The sequence below is a fragment of the Pogoniulus pusillus genome, chromosome 16, assembly GCF_015220805.1.
Source record: "Pogoniulus pusillus isolate bPogPus1 chromosome 16, bPogPus1.pri, whole genome shotgun sequence".
Taxonomy (NCBI): Eukaryota; Metazoa; Chordata; class Aves; order Piciformes; family Lybiidae; genus Pogoniulus; species Pogoniulus pusillus.
Window position 1 is genome coordinate 18,585,023 of NC_087279.1, and position 20,562 is coordinate 18,605,584.

The following is a 20,562-nucleotide window of genomic DNA, read 5'->3' on the forward strand; positions in this document are numbered from 1 at the left end:
CTCAGACTCTTTGCATGCGCTCGCCCTGAGTATGTGCATCAAAATAAACTGTTAGCTTGCCCAGTTTAAACAGTCTAGAAGTTGTTCTGCAGTGTGCTAGTAAAATAGCCAACTGAAAAGTTAGAAACTGCTGCCACATGCAACATGCATTTAAGCTGGAAGAGGAAAACTCTACATCTATTGTGACTGGAGGAAAAGCTACAGCTGAATCTCCAGGCTCTGTGGTTTTCCTAGGAGAGCTGTGTGGGAGTTGTGCAGCCAAGTCCCAGCTCCTTATGAGGCTGTTGGGCACTCCATGTTCTTGCTTGTAGCTATTCGAACGTATTCTCTTCTTGCCCCTGACAGGTCCATGGGAAGTGCATGTGCAGACACAACACAGCAGGGGACCACTGTGAGAAATGTGCACCTCTATACAACGACCAGCCTTGGAAGCCAGGAGATGGAAAAACGGGAGCACCAAACGAATGCAGAAGTAAGTGGAAGAGAGTTTACAGATCCAGGCTTTCAGGATGGGAACTCACTGTGTCCACACGCAAAGCTCTCTGGCAAAGACTCTTGTCAATTTACACTAATGGTTCTGTTATAGAAGCTGGGGATAAGTTGCTGGTCACTAATGGAAAGCTTCAAATACGTACATTGTTTTACTGCTGTTAACCCTGGCCTGTTGGCACCTGGAATTCACAATGCAGACATCTGTTCTTCATGCAGCTATGTCCCCTCACCTGTTTTAGCGTTGCAGGCATTTGTTGAGGGTTTATGATACCACCAGATTGGTTTAGTTTGTCTTGCTGTAAGAATACCACACAGCTCTCAGCCACCCAGGCTTCTCAGACCCTGTTAGGGCTCTCACTCTCTTGTTGTAATTTCTTGTTTTCACGAAAACCAAGGCTGCAGGGAGCTGAAACATGTTACTTCAGGTGTTTTCTCCAAGATTGACAGCAAGAAAACAATACCATTTGACTACTATTGCTGCCTTTTGGCCTATAAGCCTGACATCTATGCTGTCCTCCTCCAGAGTGTCGCTGTCACAACCACGCTGACAGCTGCCATTTCGATCTGAGCGTCTGGCTGGCATCGGGGAAGCGCAGCGGCGGAGTCTGCGACAACTGCAAGCACAACACCGAGGGGCATCGGTGTCAAAGGTGTAAACCAGGGTACTACAGAGACAGAGGGAAGCCCATGTCTTCTACAGAGGTCTGCAGGCGTAAGTGACTATTGTTACCTATGGCAAAGACAACTAATGGTGAAAGAATCGTTGAAGTACCTCATGACTAGATTTCCTTTGTCTTCTTTTCCTAAACTGCAGTTTTGTTACCACAGCTGTCTTCCTGATTTTCTGTGTCTGTTTCTCCCATTGGTGTCACACTTTTTTTCTTGGTGCTAACAGCTACACTCCTTCAAATGCACTGCATTCTAGGGAAAGGTGTAGTCTTCTTGTGCTTGTGTTTAAAATGACCTCATTAATGTTTATAAGCATCAGTGTTTATGAATGTGTAAAGTGTGAGTGCCAGGAGGATGGAGCCAGGCTCTGCTTGGTGATGCTGATTCTGATGCAACAGAAGTGGGACACAGCCTCAAGTTGTGCCAGGGGAGGTCTAGGCTGGATGTTAGGAGGAAGTTCTTCCCAGAGAGAGTGACTGGCATTGGAATGGGCTGCCCAGGGAGGTGGTGGAGTCGCTGTCCCTGGAAGTGTTCAAGACAAGCCTGGATGAGGCACTTAGTGCCATGGTCTAGTTGACTGGCTAGGGCTGGGTGCTGGGTTGGACTGGATGATCTTGGAGGTCTCTTCCAACCTGGTTGATTCTATGATTCTATGCCTGATGACAGGACAAAGAGTGATGTTTGGAACCTGAGGCATAGGAAGTTTCGTTTAAACATGAGGAAGAATTTTTTCCCTGTGAGGATGACAGAAGACTGGAACAGGGGGTTGTGGACTCCCCCTCTCTGGAGATACTCAAAACCTGCCTGGATGTGTTCCTGTGTGATCTGGTATATGTGATCCTGCTCTGCAGCGGGGTTGGACTGGATGAGCTTTCGAGGTCCCTTCCAGCCCCTGACATCCTGTGATTCTGTGAATATAATATGGTTCTTTTTCCTTGAGGCAGGTTTTGTTTAGCTGGGTTTTCCTACCTCTCTCAAGACTGCGTGTGTCTGTGTGTTAGCTGTTGTAAAATTCCAATTGATTGTGCAACATCTGTGCACATGAACACGTATAACAATGGCTGCAGGAGGTGTAGGAAGCATGAGAGCATGCATTTCCACTTGGGAACAAATAGATCAGAGCTCACTCAGAGTTGTCTCTGGATTCTACAGCTCAGCCTAAATTAATTGCCTCATTAACACTTCAGCAGGATGTGTTAGGAAGCAACTCAGCATAAAGGCACTAATGGTGTACAACCTCTGGATCAAGGTAGTTTGCACCTAGCCAGTCTGGAACATAGCCCAGATCTTCCCTACTTTGTGTAAACAATTCCTGAGTATCCTGCCAGTCTTCTCATCTGGTTCCATCTCACATCTATCTGGGAGGTTGCTATTTCCAACAATATGCAGCATTTAATTTCTTCCTTGGGATAATTTTCCTTCTCCATAATTCAGACATCAGTTGGCAGCACAAAGAATTTCATCTTCTCTCATCCATCACGTGCCTTTAAAGCATCCTTGGCTCTGATGTGTTTCATCAAGAGTCTTTTTAAACACTCAAGTTATAAACACTCCTCTCCCTAGGACTGTACTGCCCATTGGAATGGGCTGCACGGGGAGGTGGTAGAGTTCCCAGCCCTGGAGGTGTTTAAAAGGAGGCTGGATGAGGCACTTAGTACCATGGTTTAGTTAATTAGAAGGTGTTAGGTGATAGGTTGGACGCAATGATCTCAGAGGTCTTTTCCAACCTGGTTAATTCTGTGATTCTGTATGGCCTGTGACATTGCTTAAATTTTCTGGCCACAATACATTCTACCTTTCTGCTCTTTTGTATTCTCTCCACCATATCTCAGTGCCAGCACAGACAGCTCCCACACAACTCCTTTTTGATTTCACAATGTTCATCCCAAAACACTGACCAGGCAAGGCTGAAGACAAGCTTATCTAACTCTCACTGCATCCCAGTGCTCTATGGTGGTTTCATTCTAGTCCTGTTTCTCCTCTGAGCAGATTTACTATAGAGAAATATTGTAATGAGAATAATTTGCCATGCTAGAAGATTAGTTTTCAATTTCACAGTTCCTGAAAGAATCTATCTATGAACTCTTGTATTAACAGCAGGGTGATGGTGTAGTAACTAACATCATGTGTAATGCTAGATAACAGACCAAGTCAAGGAGCACAGGAGAGCAGCAAAGAGGAAAGAATGTTGTTTGAAAATACAGCCTATCTGTGAGGAAACTCTAGAACATTCTGCTTGGATGAAATCAGACCTTGAGTCTACCTCTGCCTCTTTTGTCTGGTCTGGTTACAGGCCTCTCAGTACCTCCTGCCAATAGTAAAAGAAAAACTGTTCAGAAATTTACCGTGCTGAAAGAGTTTTATTCCTCTTGTGCCAGTCTAGCACAATGATGTTCTTTTCGCCTGGGAATGCTGCTGCCAGCAGAAGGCCTCAGCTTTTACAGCAGACTGATGTGTGCATGATGCTGGCACCTGTGTGGAAATAGAAGTGACACTGTGGTTATAGCTATAAAGTCTGTGACTTTCCTATTTACAGCAAGGAGGAGAATTCCCACAGTGGCACTTGACAAATTACCTTAACAGGATGGTGTTTTATATGATGACAGGCATGATCCCTAAACACTTCCCAGATGGTTTGAGGCAGTGTATAAGCATGCACTTTATGTTATGTTGTACCTCTAAATTTTCAGGAAGTGCTTCACTATTTTGGTTATTATCAATGACAGCAAAACCAGAAACATGAAATGCAAACAAGCAGAGTAGTTTCAGTTAGAAGATTTAACCTCAAGTTGCTTATGCCTACAGCTGATATTAAACTTATGCAGTATAGAATCATAGAATCAGCCAGGTCGGAAGAGACCTCTAAGATCATCCAGTCTAACCTAACACCCAGCCCTAGCCAATCAACTAGACCATGGCACTAAGTGCCTCATCCAGTCTTGAACACTTCCAGGGATAGTGACTCTATTACCTCCCTGGGCATCCCAGTCTCTGAGAGAAGAGACCAACCCCCACCTGGCTACAACTTCCTTTCAGGTAGCTGTAGACAGCAATGAGGTCACCCCTGAGCCTCCTCTTCTCCAGGCTAAGCACCCCCAGCTCACTCAGCCTCTCTTCATAGAGTTTGTGCTCCAGGCCTTTCACCAGCTTCATCACCCTTCTCTGGACACGTTCCAGCATCTCAATACCTCTCTTGAACTGAGGAGCCCAGAACTGGACACAGTACTCAAGGTGTGGCCTGACCAGTGTTGAGTACAGGGGAAGAATAACCTCTCAGTAAGACCTAGGCTGCTTTCTGCATGCTTTAGGTTGCAAAACTTGCACTGCTATTACGCTTATTGTGGTGTGGTGTGAGTAAATAATTCAGGTTGTGTGATCCTAAAAAGTCTGCTTACTCAGCAGAAAAGCAGCTAATGTTTTGAACATTGCTGATATGTTAGAAATTAGACAGTTGGACTAACAGTGACCTCAGTGTGCTGATCATAAATTGAACAGCTGCCACTTCTGGACTAGCACATTTGTGAGGATTTAAATGTACCCATTCCAAGGCATCACCTCACCTTGAGAAAACCCTGCAAACAGTGCTTTGAGCTAATGTTTTGAGCATTGCTGATATGTTAGAAATTAGACAGTTGGACTAACAGTGACCTCAGTGTGCTGATCATAAATTGAACAGCTGCCACTTCTGGACTAGCACATTTGTAAGGATTTAAATGTACCCATTCCAAGGCATCACCTCACCTTGAGAAAACCCTGCAAACAGTGCTTTGAGCTAATGTTTTGAGCATTGCTGATATGTTATAAATTAGAGAGTTGGACTATCAGTGACCTCAGTGTGCTGATCACAAATTGAAGAGCTGCCACTTCTGGACTAGCACATTTGTGAAGATTTAAATGTACCCATTCCAAGGCATCATCTCACCTTGAGGGAACCATGCAAACAGTGCCAGACTAACAACCCTAAATAAGAGACCCACTCACTAGGCAAATGCTGAAAAGCTGTAATAAACTGCAAACAGGAGAATGAATGCTTGATGTGGGTGAGAGCAACCTGGCCCTTGGCTTCTCATTTTGAACTCAGTAGGGACCAAAAAAAAAAAAAAAATCAATGGGAGATCAAAACTTGACCCTTGTGTACAGTAGATACAGAGCTGGGAAAGGAAATCTGATGAAAAAGCTGAATGAAATGCTCTGCTAATCCTTTTGAGAAAGCACGCTTGAAGAGTGCTCTGCCATCCAGAGCAAAGTCTAAGTTCAGCTGCGATATCCCCCTCAGGCTCCCAGAAAGTTAACAGAGCACTGCTCAGGCCCAGGAAAGAGTCTTTAAGCATTAGTCATAATGAACAGCATTCTCTCTTAATCACTGCTACCAAAAAGAGTGTTGTATAACAATCGGCTGTGCAGGCACTATCCAAACCACCCTTTACTGACCCTCCGATGTGAGACTGCTGCAAAGACATTCCCTCGCAAAAGAAGTCTGTTGAAATTTGACGTCTAAGTGTGAATCTGCTACTCCTGTTTGTCTGCAGAAGTAGCCTGCCTCTGATCCCTTTGCTTCTCCTCTTCCTAGCAGCTGGGAATGAATGAATGACAACCAGATCATGTGCAGAGTATTGTTTTGACACTGCTTAAATCTGTGTTTAAAGAAAAACGGAAGGCATGAAAAGAGCCTCAGAGCAAGGCACACACCTGCCTGTTATTGGGGGTGACAACACAGGATTATGTAGTTTGGATATAGACTTGTATGGAAGCTTTGACTCGGAAGCCTAATCGTTTCCTAACCAATGGTTAGAAAAGCTGCTGCATCCTTGGCTCTTTCCTGTGGCTTATTTGGAGGCTTAAGGGATCCTTCTGAAACGGCACCAGCCTTTGTACTCACCCTTTGCTTAGCTTAAAAACTAATGCAGGCATGTAGACCATTAAAAAGGGTCTCCAGGAGAACAAGGTTTTTCATTCCAAGCACAAGGATTGAAAAGGAAAATGTGCCCAGATGCACATGCACACACATCCACAGGCTCTGAAAAGCTCTGCTTCTCATCCTTTTGCTTCTGAGCAGAGGGAGTGAACTCTTAATTGTAATATCACAAAGGCCTGATTACATCGTGGTTCAAAGTCTGTCTTAATCAGCCTGACCACACACACAGCTGTCTATCTTACTTCCTTCATTTAAGAAACATCACTGGCTGAGTCAATCCTCACATCTGACATGCTTTAAAAATTGACCTGATTTGGTCATATGCTGCAAAGATGCACATGTGTATATTGCAGATTCCAAAGGCTTTGCCTGAGTTTTCATTTTGCCTGTTTTTCATCAAACAGCCAGAGTCTGCTAAGAGCTGTATCTTATGCAGTACTGTTAGACAGAAGCTTAAGGCAAGGATACCTCCAAGTCCACTGAATTACTTGCAGCACTGGCTTGCTATTTGCCTGTAAGCTGGGACCATATTGTTACAACCAATATTATATTTTACATCTGTGTCTAATTACAGGGGGAAGGCAGCTGTGCTGAGGGCAGACAGATTTATTGAGGACTGAGTGGAGACTGCTGTATGAATTATTCATTTTTCATTATTCCCTGTCTCCTTTTTACAGTAGTTTCTAACAAAACAAACAGAGGAGTGAGACTTAGAAAAGGCAAGAGGATGCTTTGTGCTACTTGATGACTGATAAGCAATTCTGAAGGACAAGGGTGACATTTTTCATCACACTGCTGTCAAGGGGAGAACCCAAATAAGCCAGCCATCTCCGAGCCAGAACTGTCTGCACACCGTCCCTAACATAATTGATGATGCCTTTGACAAACAAGGCCATTGTCATGTCGGCTGGTGTTTTGTTAGACAGGGAGCTGGATGGAGGGCAAATCAGGCTTTGCCAAATCTCTTTTGAAGCCAAAGAAGAAGGAGATAGAAGAAAAAAAAAGAAGAAGAAAGAAGCAACAATCAGCTGAGAAGGATGTTGGTTATTAAATAAGGGGAGATGTAAAAGGCTAATGTTTAGGAAATGTCCTTTTAAGTTTCTTTCATTGTGAGGCTTCTCTGCAAGTCTGTTACTGTGGAATAGATAAAGCTCAGTCATCAACAGCTGTCCCTTCAGCATGTGACATGTGGGCTCTTATTTTGGGAGTTACCTTAGATGCACAACTGGGATTTTGGCCATAATACTCTGGAAGCCAGACAATGTACACACCCAAGCTGAAATGCTAAATAAACACAGACTGAGCAAAGCGTTTGCAAGCCACTTGTATAACTCATTTGAAAGTGTTGTAGCTTTATTTACTCAGCTTGCTTTCTTATCTACCAGAAGCTGTCCTGGTTTCAAACTGGGGAATATCCCCCACAGTTTATTTGGGAATGTTACTTGTCCTGAACTGTAGTCCCAAAGTGGAAAGGAAAGGAGATAACAGAAAAGAAAAGAAGGGAAGAGAAAAGAAAAAAAAGAAAACAAGAGAAAAGAAGATAAAAGAGAAGAGAAAATAGAAGAGAAAAGAAGAGAAAAGAGAAGAGAAAATGTTACTTTTCCTGAACTGGAGGGGAGGGGAGGGGAGGAGAGGAGAGGAGAGGAGAGGAGAGGAGAGGAGAGGAGAGGAGAGGAGAGGAGAGGAGAGGAGAGGAGAGGAGAGGAGAGGAGAGGAGAGGAGAGGAGAGGAGAGGAGAGGAGAGGAGAGGAGAGGAGAGGAGAGAGAAGAGAGAAGAGAGAAGAGAGAAGAGAGAAGAGAGAAGAGAGAAGAGAGAAGAGAGAAGAGAGAAGAGAGAAGAGAGAAGAGAGAAGAGAGAAGAGAGAAGAGAGAAGAGAGAAGAGAGAAGAGAGAAGAGAGAAGAGAGAAGAGAGAAGAGAGAAGAGAGAAGAGAGAAGAGAGAAGAGAGAAGAGAGAAGAGAGAAGAGAGAAGAGAGAAGAGAGAAGAGAGAAGAGAGAAGAGAGAAGAGAGAAGAGAGAGAAAAGAGAGAAGAGAGAAGAGAGAGAAGAGAGAGAAGAGAGAGAAGAGAGAAGAGGAAGGACAAGACAAGATTTTTTCTCCCCTATCTCCTCATCAGCTTCTGCCACTGCTATCACTCACTATCCTGTAATACTTCTCCTTAAGGAGAGCATGGGAGAAGATTTCATTCCTGAATCAGGATTTGGTCTCAATTAGTGCTAGGTACTCTAGTGATACTAATGATTTACCCATCTGTTATGTGACCCTAACTGATGAAACCTGCAAATCAGAAATAAAGATGGGAGAAGAGATCATAGAAATATAAGAAATTAGAGGTGGAAACTCCACAGGTAGATTCTACATACAGAGATATTACAGAGAAACCTGGATTCAAGCCAACCCAGATGTTGCCACCTTACTTCTCACAGCTGAGACCTGTCTGCAGTAAAGAGAGCATGTGTTTCTCCTCCTTATCCTCAAACCTGAGACCTTTTTGTCAGAGATGGATGGAACAAAGTGTCTCCTCTTTCAGAGTGATGCAAAAATCGAGGCAAAAAGAATGAAACTGGAGCAGGAGCAAATCAGAGCTCGCCTTTGAAACTGCCACTGCTAATGAGCACTTCATTGTCACACCTGCTGTCCAGAGCTGACAGCAAAATCTCCGGGTTTGCTCCCGAAGTCAGGACTGCTTTGTGGCAAACAGGCCAGCCTGCTGCCATCCACCAAGCAGCTCATTGTGTTGAGTCCATTGCCCATGACAGCACGCTTATTTTCTGTCCTTAGGCTATTGTGCTAGTGCCCCTTGAAAACAACTGGCTGGCATCTGTCTACAGCAGAGTGTAATAACATTATTAAAAATACTGGCATAAAGAACACAGGGCAGGGTGAAAAAAAAGGACTGTGCAGCAAGCAGATCATAAGAGTTTGCCCTTGAAACAAAAGGACTCATCCTTTTCCTTGTGCTATTTTCAAAAGAGGTTTTCTTTTCTCAAGCATCAAACAGGAGGTTGCAGATGAAAGTGAATCCACCCCTGCTACACTTTTACACTCTTTATAGTCACATCCTTGTCCCGTCCTCTTGGAAAATGATGTGGAATCAGAGTGTTCGTTTGCTGTCTTATCTGTGAGCTCACGAAGAAAAGCTGTTTGATTAGAAGCAGCGATGGCCAAACTTCAAAAGCTTTGGGGACCATGTTTAGTTCAGATAATCACCCAAAAGGCTGGCCCCTGATCCAAGCTATCTAAACATCTTGGGTGTCCAACATTTAACTGAAAATCTCTGTTGAAGTGAGCCTTAGCCACGAGACTTTTATTTGTGCCCTCTTCCAGACGGATGAAGCAGTGATGCAGTTCCTTTTCAGTCTCCACTCAAAGCAAAAGCCAGGGCACACAAAAAAAAGAGCTGAAATATGAAGGTCTGGAGTTCAGCTCATTTTCAGTTGTCATCTTAACCAAACAGGCTGCCCAGAGAGGTTGTGGAGCCTCCTTCTCTGGAGACTTTCCAAACCCACTTGGACACATTCATAGAATCAATCAGGTTGGAAGAGACCTCCAAGATCATCCAGGCCAACCTAGCACCCAGCCCTAGCCAATCAACCAGACCATGGCACTAAGTGCCTCATCCAGGCTTTTCTTCAACACCTCCAGGGATGGTGTCTCCACCACCTCCCTGGGCAGCCCATTCCAATGCCAATCACTCTCTCTGGTAACAACTTTCTCCTAACATCCAGCCTATATCCAGCCTATTCCTGTGTGAACTACCCCAGGGGATCCTGCCTTGGCAGGGAGGTTGGGCTTGATGATCTCTGGAGGTCCCTTCCAACCTCTAAGGTTCTGTGATTCAGTGACAAGGCAGAGGGCATGAGTTTAACAGCCTTGCAAACATATCATTAACCGCATGGCCCCAGGGCACATAACCGGAGTCACCTCTTACCCTATCTCCACAGCCTGCGCCTGCCAGCCCATGGGTTCAGCCAACGCAACCTTCAGCAGGAGCTGGCGATGCCACCCCAAGACAGGATTCTGCTACTGCAAGCCAGGCGTGGCAGGGCCCCACTGCGACAGATGTCTCATGGGCTACTGGGGCTTTGGAGAGAACGGCTGCCGCCCCTGTGACTGTGCCAGAGACTGCGACCAGCGCACTGGAAACTGCTTCAACGGGTAAAGAAGCCCTTCCTTCGGGTTCACTTTGAGATGGGGTCCTGTGAAATGAAACAAAGATTAACCAAAATACTGCAGCAGTGACAGCAGCTGGAGAATGCTGTAAATGAGAAATGGTTTCTTAGATTCCATGTGGTGTCTGGCACACTTTAGAGCCCATTGTATTATCCAAGGCAATCTTGAAACAATGACTTTTGGCAGTAAAAATAGGCAACTACAGACCCCCATGGGAAGTATGTACAGCATCTTTAAATGCACCTGTTTGCCTTGGGAATGGATGGAAGAGGCTGGAGACCTTGTCTCTCATCTGTGCCTAGGGTAAAATGAATTGCAAGGTTTCCCTCTTGTTTCTAGAGGGCAGATACCTGCACCCCAGCTGTACATTAACCAGTACAGAAATCCTATGACTTGCTGAGTGACTCCAGTTTTATGGGTCCCACAGGTCTCCTCAGTTCCTAGTGAAATCAACAAGTGGTCACTAACTTTGTGTCACTTAATACAGCAAGAACAACAAAATCAAGAGAGGCCCAATACATCATTACCTTTTAAAATGCTAAGTCAGCTGTGCTAATGCCTAAATAAAAGCCTAGATCTTGTGGTACAGCATGCTCTTGTGTATGGAAGGAAGTCTTGTTTGCACTCCCAACCCAAAGAAAGCAAAGCTCATCTGTCTGGCTACAGCCACACGCTGTAAACACTTGCTTCCCAATCATCTTGAGTCCTGATAGGTTGGACTGGATGATCTTGGAGGTCTCTTCCAACCTGGTTGATTCTATGATTCTAAGATTAACCAAGTCTTCTGTTTTATGTGTCCTTCCAGCTATGAGAATGAGCCATTCTTTAACATCCCCATTGGGGGACAAATCCCTGACCTGATGCAAATGCCAACCAACGAGAGTGAAGAGGAGTGGAAATGGAATGACCATGAGCAGGGATTTTCTGCACTGAGGCACCCAGGTAGATGCACCCAGCCTGAGAGAGTCTGGGAACATTTTGGAAGCTTCACTCAGTGCCAAATTCTTCTCTCCACCCTGACAAAGTTCCCTCACTCATCTCTACCTTGTCTGTCCCCCATCTGCTGGTGACATCTGCTATTCTGAACTATATAGGTTCTTATTGCACATTGCTTTCCAGACCAAGTGTACTATCCAACCTTGGGGTTGGAAATTGGTAAGTCATGAGTAAGATTGTGTGGAGAAATATTCTCCTTTCATAGTCACAATTATAGTCAAAATGTTTCTCTGATTTTACACAGCCTCCTTCTCAAGCATTCAGTTGCTGTTCAGAACTTCAAATGCCACTTGTAGAAAGATCATGTCAGCCACCACTGAAGCACACCACCTCTGGGGTGGAATGCAAGTGATTTTAAGAGTCAGTTATTCCTCATGGCACAACAGAGCAGGAAAAGTGAAGCATGCTGTAGTCAGCTAATGTTACAAAGTAAATAGGTTATAGAATCAAGTGGAGCCTTTAATACTCAAACAGTTTTCACTTTTTTGCTTGCCATGTATGAAGGTCAGCACTTCGAGGCATTGATGGGTTTCTCAGACCCAGAGGCCATATTGTCATATATCTTGACTTTTCTGAGAGGGCTATTACCATGACACCAGCAAGGATCAGCACTTCTTAGTTTATGGGATAGAGTGAGGGTGTTATTACTTATGTGATTTATACTTGGATCTGATTCTTACAAATCGTTTGTCAGCTTATTTACAGTACCACAGACCCCATGAAAGATGCATTTTGCTTGACAGTACTGATCAGAATTCAGACCAATTATGGTATCATCTAATGAGGAACAGATTAGCAAATAACTGAGCTCACTCTCAAATTTAAAGTCCCTCTGGATGATGGGAACTATATACATATAACTGAGTACCATTTGCCTTTGTTTTCTCTCTCATGCTCTGGCTCTTCTCCAATCCTTTGTGTTCTGTGGCTGTCCTGCTAGAAAAGTGTGTGTGCAAAGAGAAGGTTCTTGGAAGTGTCTCTGACTTCTGCCAAATGAAATATGCTTATGGTAAGTGGGTGACATACCCTCGAGGTACGATAATTTCACAGTGTTCTTCCTATGCATGCTGTAATCTGATGCCTATGAAAAATGACAGGACTAAGTCATGAAATGAGAGGCAGGATGTCTTCTGCCTTTTTTGTCCAGTGACATGTCCCACTTTTGATCAGAACTGAACAGCATTTTTCATGCAAAGCTTCATGGTGTCTCCTTTCCACCGAGTTAGCTTCCCTCTTTACTGCAGAGAGCGTGAGAAGGGTGGAATGGTTGGCTTCAGCATCAATTAATGATAAAATCCTTGCATCTAAACTGCCATTGTTTTTGCACTCATTATGCAGGTTCAAATGGCCATTCTTGTTTACCAAGAATGCATTTAATCCTGTTGTTTATGAACACCTGGTTCATGTCATCACATGAAGCAAGAAAGGAAAGCTCTGCGATCCAAAGGTTTGATGTGCTTGTGTCACGACACAACAAAGCCTGCTCGTGGGGCTGATCTAGACAAGACAACCCTGCCAAAAAGTTATGGCATCCTGTTAAATGAAAGGAGCAGACATTTATCATGGTGACCAGATGTTGGGCCATGAAACAAAAATGCTTTTTCTCGTTTGTTGTGCAATCATGGGATTTTAGACATGTGACGTGGCTGCAGTCTGATGGAAGCTTCCTGACTTGCTTCCTATAGAGGAGACAGCTCCTTCCCCTAAGACAAAATCTTTGAGAGTGTTAAAGCTCAAAACAAGTTTTCAAGCTGCAAAGTATGAAGCCTAAAATCAGTGCACTTAAAATCAGACTGTTAGCCACCAAAGTATTTTCCACCTTTCCTATGTATACATACAAGCATCTCCCTATAATTTCCAAGTGTTTGCCTATTAAAAAGTGGTTGCTCAATAGCATGGTGAAAGGATCAGTTAATTACCTTGATAGAAAAACTTGTATTTAAAATGTACTTAATTAAAACAACCATAACTGAAGTGGGCACACATTGGAATGCACTTTCTGTACAACTGCAGTGGGTTTTCTTCCTGCCTTCTTTCATGGTGTTAAAATTCTACCTTTTAGCAGCATAAACCAAACTTAATTTAGAAATTCATTGCTGATCTGGATGTGTTTTGTGGCAGTGATAAAAGCAAGAATCTTATCAGCTCATGACAAAGGGACCCACGCAGAAGTTGTTGTGAAAGTGAAGAAGGTGCTGAAATCAGGCAAAGTAAAAATTGCTCGGAGCAACAGAAGCATTTACCCAGAATCCTGGACCAACAGGGGGTGTACATGTCCCATTCTCAATCCTGGTAAGGACAAAATGCTTCTGTCTTTTCTTCTCCTCTAAACAGTGCTAAGAGTTATTCCTGATCCTTAGCTATGGCTGCTCAACATTCCCATCAGTCTGGGTCAAAGACCTTTGATTCATCCACACCAAAGAGGGAGTCAATAGACAGCTGCAGTAAAAAGCATTTTCTTATCACAGAACAAAGGTTTACCAAAAAAAGCCAAACTTCCTGGAAATGTTTTACTTTCAATGACTCTATTTGATCTGTGATTAGAAGAACACTTGTGAGAGATAAAAAAAAAAAAAAAAAAATCCCTCTGTTTTTATATCCTAAGTTTTCTTCCTCACTCTTGTGTTCTCACATCATGCTTTACTTCTTTTTGAGAAACGAGAAATTGCTATGAAACTTTTGGAAGGTAGAGGTAATTAACTTCTTCTATGCCTTTATTATGGTTTCAAATAATGAAAAGTAAGTCTTCCTTCTTTCTTCCACTGTATGTTCTTATGCATTCAATGGTTTCTTCCACCAAAGTCTAAAGCTGACAAGCTGGAGCATATCAGAAACCAGTCATGGGTGGAGAGCATAAAAGCAAAGCAACAGGTGATTTCCTTTACCTAAACTCCAGTGGCATAGTTCTACGTGTAAAGTATTTACCAGTGAAACTGTAGGAGCCCTGAATCAGACATGACTAAAACATACTACTTAAATATGAGAGCACATCTGATCCCAAAGAGGGAAAATATCACAGGGCATTTTTCTCCTTTGGAGCTCTTCAGCTTTACTTTGCATCTCTTTAGAAACAGGGCTGAAGGCATATAGCTCAGAAATTTAGATGCTGGAGATGCAGATGTTACTCCATTGCATCTTGATATAAATTAAGGCTATGGAAAGTCCCAATCACAGAATCATAGAATCAGTCAGGGTTGGAAGGGACCACAAGGATCATCTAGTTCCAACTCCCCTGCCATGGGCAGGGACACTCTACCCTAGATCAGGCTGGCCACAGCCTCAGCCAGCCTGGCCTTAAACACCTCCAGCCATGGGGCCTCAACCCCGTCCCTGGGCAACTCATTCCAGGCTCTCACCACTCTCATGCTCAACAACTTCCTCCTCACATCCAGGCTGAATCTCCCCACCTCCAGCTTTGCTCCATTCCCCCTAGTCTGTGCACTCCATGAAAGCCTACAAAGTCCCTTCCCAGCTTTTTTGTAGACCCCCTTCAGATACTGGAAGACCACAAGAACGTCACCTGGGAGCCTCCTCTTCTCCAGACTGAATAGCCTCAACAATCACTGCACTTCTGCAGATTTCAACCTCTGGCTAGACTGAGCCCCTGCCCCAGGATCACAGTATGCCCTGGCTGATGGTGAGAGCCTTATTGTCTCTCTCTTGGAGCTCTTGCACCCACTTTCACTCTTTTCTAGAAGGGTAGTAGCAGCAGAAGGGGACAAAGATCCCTGCAGATCTGTGTGCAGAACTTTGCACATAACTTGCCATAGGTGCCTCTCAGTTTGTCTAAATACTGATCAAGGAAACACTTTACTCACTGCAATTCATGCTACACAAAAAGTGCTCATGCATCCACTGAGGCAATCAAACAATCATTAGTAGCACTTGTTTCTTGCCTCCAGGTGTAGTCACACACTTGTTTGTTCACAGACCTCCCTTTTTTTGAGGCAGTCTCGATTCTAGTTTAAATTTCCCAGAGACTCAAATATAGTTAATAGAACCAATTACAGTTTATAGGATGCCTTTCCCTCTTCCCCCCTTTTTTCAAAGAAAAGGAATTAGATGTAGAGAGGAAAAGGTCAAACACACCCACATAAATAGTCTCACTTCAATTTGGAAGTCAAAAGAGAAGACCTTAACAATAAATAAAATGTATTTGAGGTAGGGGAGTTACAAAGAGATATAGGGAAGGGAAAACAAGATACAAAATATACAAATACAACCAGATTGATGGCAATTGTTTTGTTCACCTCGTGGACTGATGGCCATGTGGTAAAAAAAGAGCAGCAGGAACAGGAGGTTGGTGCTAGCAGGCAGGGAGGCAGGGCAAGAGAGAATAAAACAGGCAGTTCCTCTGTTTTTATAGGGGGCTAGCAGGAAATGGAAGTGGGCTAAGCACTATACCTGGAGTAAGGTTTGGACCTAGCCCTGGGAAGGAGTCAGGAGGAGCTGGGGTCAGGGCCAAGACCCAGACCAAGACCACTCCCTGCAGGAGGGTTAACCCTTTACAGAGGCCCTGCTACCTTTATCTTAGATTAGAATCTAGCAAGTCTCACTTGCTATTGTCATCTATAACACCAGCTTCCCCACCTGTTCCGACACACTTCTGCTACTCACTACCTATGGAAGCCAGAAGTGATGCTGCTGAAGCACACAGAGTTACTATGGCTTAAAACAAAGGTCAGACAGATTAGACTTAAACCTGGTCATCTCTACATGAAGGTGTTGAATTGCTAAGTGTTAAAGGCACTGGAACTGTATCAATTTGTACTTCCTGAGAACAATCATATGACCACACTAAACCTGAGTGCTCCAGGAGTCAGCACTGACAACAAGCATGTGAAGAAGGCATACGTATAAGCTGGATGAAGCTAGCTGAGATGCTACGTGCCAGATCCTTATGAAATACAGAAATTCTACATTTACTTTTACTTTCTTCTATTTATTGACTGACTGAAGTTTTGCCTTTTTTTTTTTTTTTTTTTTTTTTAAACCAGGTACTGATTATCTTATAGCAGGCCAGGAGGACTCTAGGACCAGCAAACTCCTTGTGAACATGAACAGCCTTGTGAAACCCTGGAAAGCATATTTGGGAAAACAAGTATCAGATATTCTGCGGATTGGGTGCAAGTAATTTCTGCTTCAGAAGCTACAGTGCTGAACTTTGCCTTTTAGTCACACTGCAGTGAAAGGTGTAGTTAGTTCATACGTTTCCATTCAACAGACTCCTAGCTGAAGTGAGGAAAGCAGACTTTCTCTTTTCACAGACAGGAAACTTGGGACATGACTACTTTCTTTCAATAAACACACAGCTTTATTGCACAAAATTAACCAGTGCATCACGCATAGGCTACAAGCCAGTTCTTCATTTGAGCCTGATTCCACACACCCAGAGAGCCATTTTACAAAGCAAAACTAAAGAAAGAGTTTAGTGTTTCCATACTTCAGGGCAGAGACTGATATTAATACCTATAAGCTGCTTAAATAATGCATTCATCACCTGAGTATAATTCCCTTTATAAGTGACCACTAATGGGCAGCTTTACAAGCAGCATCATACTAAACAAGCATGCCAAAGTAACACTTATTGAAAAGAGCTCAGAATGATTTAATACCAGACTGTAATTATGCCTGTATAATGGGCTGCTTTCTAGAAGGCAATTATTATTCCACTGCTGAACAGAAACATTCTAATTTGTGACTTATCTCAGGATAAAGTCCTTTATAGATGTACATTGCTTTCAGCTTAGCGCTGAAGTCTGCTGTAGCAACCACCTTGGCTCAAATTCTAAATCCAACCCTTGCTCTCAAAGGCTATTTTGCTCTTTGCTGCAGTACTTCAGTCTATAACAGCATAAAAGTTTCACAGCAATTACTATTAAAAAGCCTTTTAATGCTAGAAAGAGCCAAAACGTGTGAGGAACAAGCAGCTGCTCAATGCTGGGATTGTAACACCACAAAAGTTACAAGAAAGAAGCAGGAGGAGGTAAATGGATTCTCTGGACTGTGTGTTAAATTCAATCTGGCTATTTGAACTGTGCTCAAGACCACTGGCATCTGACTGCACTTAGCACTCTCATACTGCATTACTTCTCTTGGTCACACTGCAGGTTAAGATACTGAAGCTTCCTTCCTATTCTGCCTGAGGATTATGTTTTTTTCCTCTACAGAAGCATAGGAGTGGTAAGATGCACAGTCTAGGTAAAATAGTTCTGTTCTGCAAACCATTCCTTCTAAATCAATTTTATCCTACCCTATAGTAATTTAGAGGTAGCTACTTAAATCATTCCCTAACACAGTATTTTGAGGTAATTATAGTTTAAGACCTGCATCCCCTGTTTAAGGACTCACAGTCAAATGAATCTGGTGGCAGCTCATTTCCTCTTCAAGAACAGCAGAAGTAATTACGAGTCAATGTATCCTTTCAGGGAGTTACAGAAGAGAAGCACACACACATGTGCTGCTTTGGCATATTTCTATTCTGTGATTTCTAGTACTCTCAGGAAAGAGAGTATCTTCATTTAGCACTGACTGCCACATGAAGCACCTAGAAAAACCCATCACTAAAGCAGAACCATGGAAGGCCCAGTCTACAACTCTGACCCTCATTTTGTTCTCTGTATTACTGAGGTCTCATAAATCATCTTCTCACAGTCAACTTGCTGCCATTCTCCTTTTAACTTCATATTGGTTGAACAGCAGAAAAATCCACAGCATGTTTGGAACAGGATGTCAGGCAGATATGTCCAAACTAAATGCCCTGCTTTTTTTCCCCAGCAATGCATAAATACTTTCCCCCCTTCATTTCTTATAGGAAGTCTCCTCTCATCGGGTGTCATTGCTCTCCCTCTTTCCCTTTGTTATTTATTTGTTGTTACCTAAAGTGGTATCCAAAAACGTGGCATCCCCAAGAAGCCATTTAATTAATGCAATAAAACTTTTTAACCAAGGACTCTGGCTGAATGTGAAATGTCAGCTTACAGCAATTATGGGCACAGCTGGTTTGCTTTGTCTCCAGAAATCATCTCCCAACAGAAAGCCTTGCAAACTTTGCCGAGCAGACACTCTGTGCCCTCATCAATGGCACTGATGAAGATGTTGAACAGGACAGGCCCCAGGACTGATCCCTGAGGGACACCACTAGTCACAGCTCTCCAGCTAGACCTGGCATCATTGATCACCACTCTCTGAACTCTGTCTTGTAACCAGTTCCTAATCCACCTCATTGTCTGCTCTTCCATCCCACACTTCCTCAGCTCACTCACTAATATCCTGCACATCAAAGCTCAGGAATCAGGTAGGTAGAAGTCTGCTGGTCTCTATACTTAAAATCAAGTCAGTGTATTAGATTTACCCTTGCAACTCTGCATTATTGCTGCACTTACTCTTTGGGGTCCTGCACTTCTGTTGAGAAAACTATACCTTGAGGACCCAGTCCTCATTCCTCACACAAAAATGACATGACAAATACCACCGTCGCTCTTTCATCTTGCAGCTGAGAGATGAGGAGCGTTATGATGCATCTGGGTCGAGACAATGCCAAGCACAGCTCCAGGATGGGCAGTGAGTGGCTGTCACACAATAAGACTGCTAGAATTGTAATGGGAAGTAAAACAAGAGTGTAAGAAGCATAAAATATCCTTTTTCTTCTTCCCTAGGAATAAGAAAATAGGTTTTACCTACTTAGGTAACTACTTTCCTCAAAGAGATTCATTGAGGTGTGATCAGATAAGTGCCATGGATGAAAAGGAGACATCACTGTAAGGTTTAACAAGGACATTCTCAATAGCAACTGCAGAGGATATAGATCTTGTTTCCAACACAGCCCTGCCAGGTTCCCTGATCTAATGATCCTTCGAATAAACTTCAAGATAAACATCTACCTCTAGATACCACTGAGTACATCATTTCTCTTACAGGGAAGAAGGAAAAAGAAAGGCCAGTTCTGCACCTGAAGTGAGGTCACATCTCTAGGAAAGTTACTAAGCACTAGTTAAAGTTAGGGTTTTAAAAGGGAGTCTGTACTGTACAAAAAAAGGCAGAAAAAGAGGAGTTACTTTCAAACACGTTCTGAAAAGGCAATCAATTGTAACTATTTTTTACCACTTTTCATCAGCTATTTCAATATATACTGAATGTGAAAACAGTCACCTCTAAGAACCAAGTTTTACAACCTGTCAGCATCAGGAGAAGTGACACACGCTCCATGCACTTGAGTTTCATTGCAGGAACAGCTCCATCCTACCAAGCAAGTTACAAGAAGTTATATGACTTTGTGGCTTACATCTTGCAGGAGCTCTTGTTAGTTGCTAACTTCTTATCATCTGCTTATTTCACAAGCTCACCACAGATTGCCAGGAATTGTTTTATCATCTTTATAAATACTGGAGCATGCCATTACAAGAACAAAATCAAGTAAACAACGCAATGCTGGGAAATGTAACAGAAACAAGGAGTCACAATACACACAGACAACTGTAGTAGTTCACAAAAAAAAGAGAATTTCCAAACAATTTACTTTTTCATCAAGAGGCAATAACAAGCCCACTACTAGATATGGAAAAGCCATCTCCACATAAATTCTGTAGTGCTTTCAAGGGATATAACAACAAAGAAAACGTGACCCTAAAACTGGATCAAATTCAGCTACAGAATCCACACTTAATTTTCTTTATTTTCATGGCAATATGTGTTTGTGATGGTTTCAGTGTTCCATGTTCCCCTCACACTTGGAAAAATCACCCAGACTAGACTTAGCAGCTCTGGGAATTGAATGAATGAAGGTTGTACTTACAGCTTAGCACAATATACAAGTAGATGTTCACAATTTATACAGCTATAGACAGATATACAAGTTAAAAAGTAATACAGAAACACAACAGCCCTCCCAGAAACCAGAGACCCCAGGAGGGGCTCCCAACCACCCCTCCACCTTCTCCCCATCCCTCTGCCTTACCCCAGCCTTTGCCTCATGTTTAAGGTAGTTTGGAACATCGAAGAGGGGGATCAGGAAGCAGATGGATTAGTCAGGCAGGGCAGAGAGAGAAGCATAGCCCAAGAACCCCAGAGAGAGACTCCCTTATCTGTGTTTGTGTTTTTGTTCTTATACACCTCAGCAAGCCTATGAGTGAAGTAGACATGACCATTGTTTCCTTTTCACAGCCTGTAATATAATTCTTCTGAAGAAAATATTCTAGCTAGCTTCAAACTAGCACAGTATTTACTGTTGATCTACCTTCTAATTCCTAACTTTTCACTGAAGTGCATGGCTGTCATAAACTTAAAATCCAGAAGGAAGTTTGACTGCATTTTACTT

The 20,562-nt window shown here is 43.1% G+C and overlaps 1 protein-coding gene across 1 annotated transcript in view; it reads left to right on the forward strand.

Moving 5' to 3' along the window:
* LOC135182578 (netrin-4-like) overlaps positions 1 to 20,562 on the forward strand; it is a 60,549-nt gene that overhangs the window by 37,843 nt on the left and 2,144 nt on the right. Inside the window, exons 4-10 of the mRNA XM_064156836.1 lie at positions 346 to 472; positions 1,016 to 1,204; positions 10,022 to 10,235; positions 11,056 to 11,192; positions 12,187 to 12,255; positions 13,368 to 13,538; positions 16,244 to 16,376. Of these exons, the coding sequence (XP_064012906.1) occupies positions 346 to 472; positions 1,016 to 1,204; positions 10,022 to 10,235; positions 11,056 to 11,192; positions 12,187 to 12,255; positions 13,368 to 13,538; positions 16,244 to 16,376 (1,040 nt within the window). The remainder of the gene's footprint in view (positions 1 to 345; positions 473 to 1,015; positions 1,205 to 10,021; positions 10,236 to 11,055; positions 11,193 to 12,186; positions 12,256 to 13,367; positions 13,539 to 16,243; positions 16,377 to 20,562) is intronic.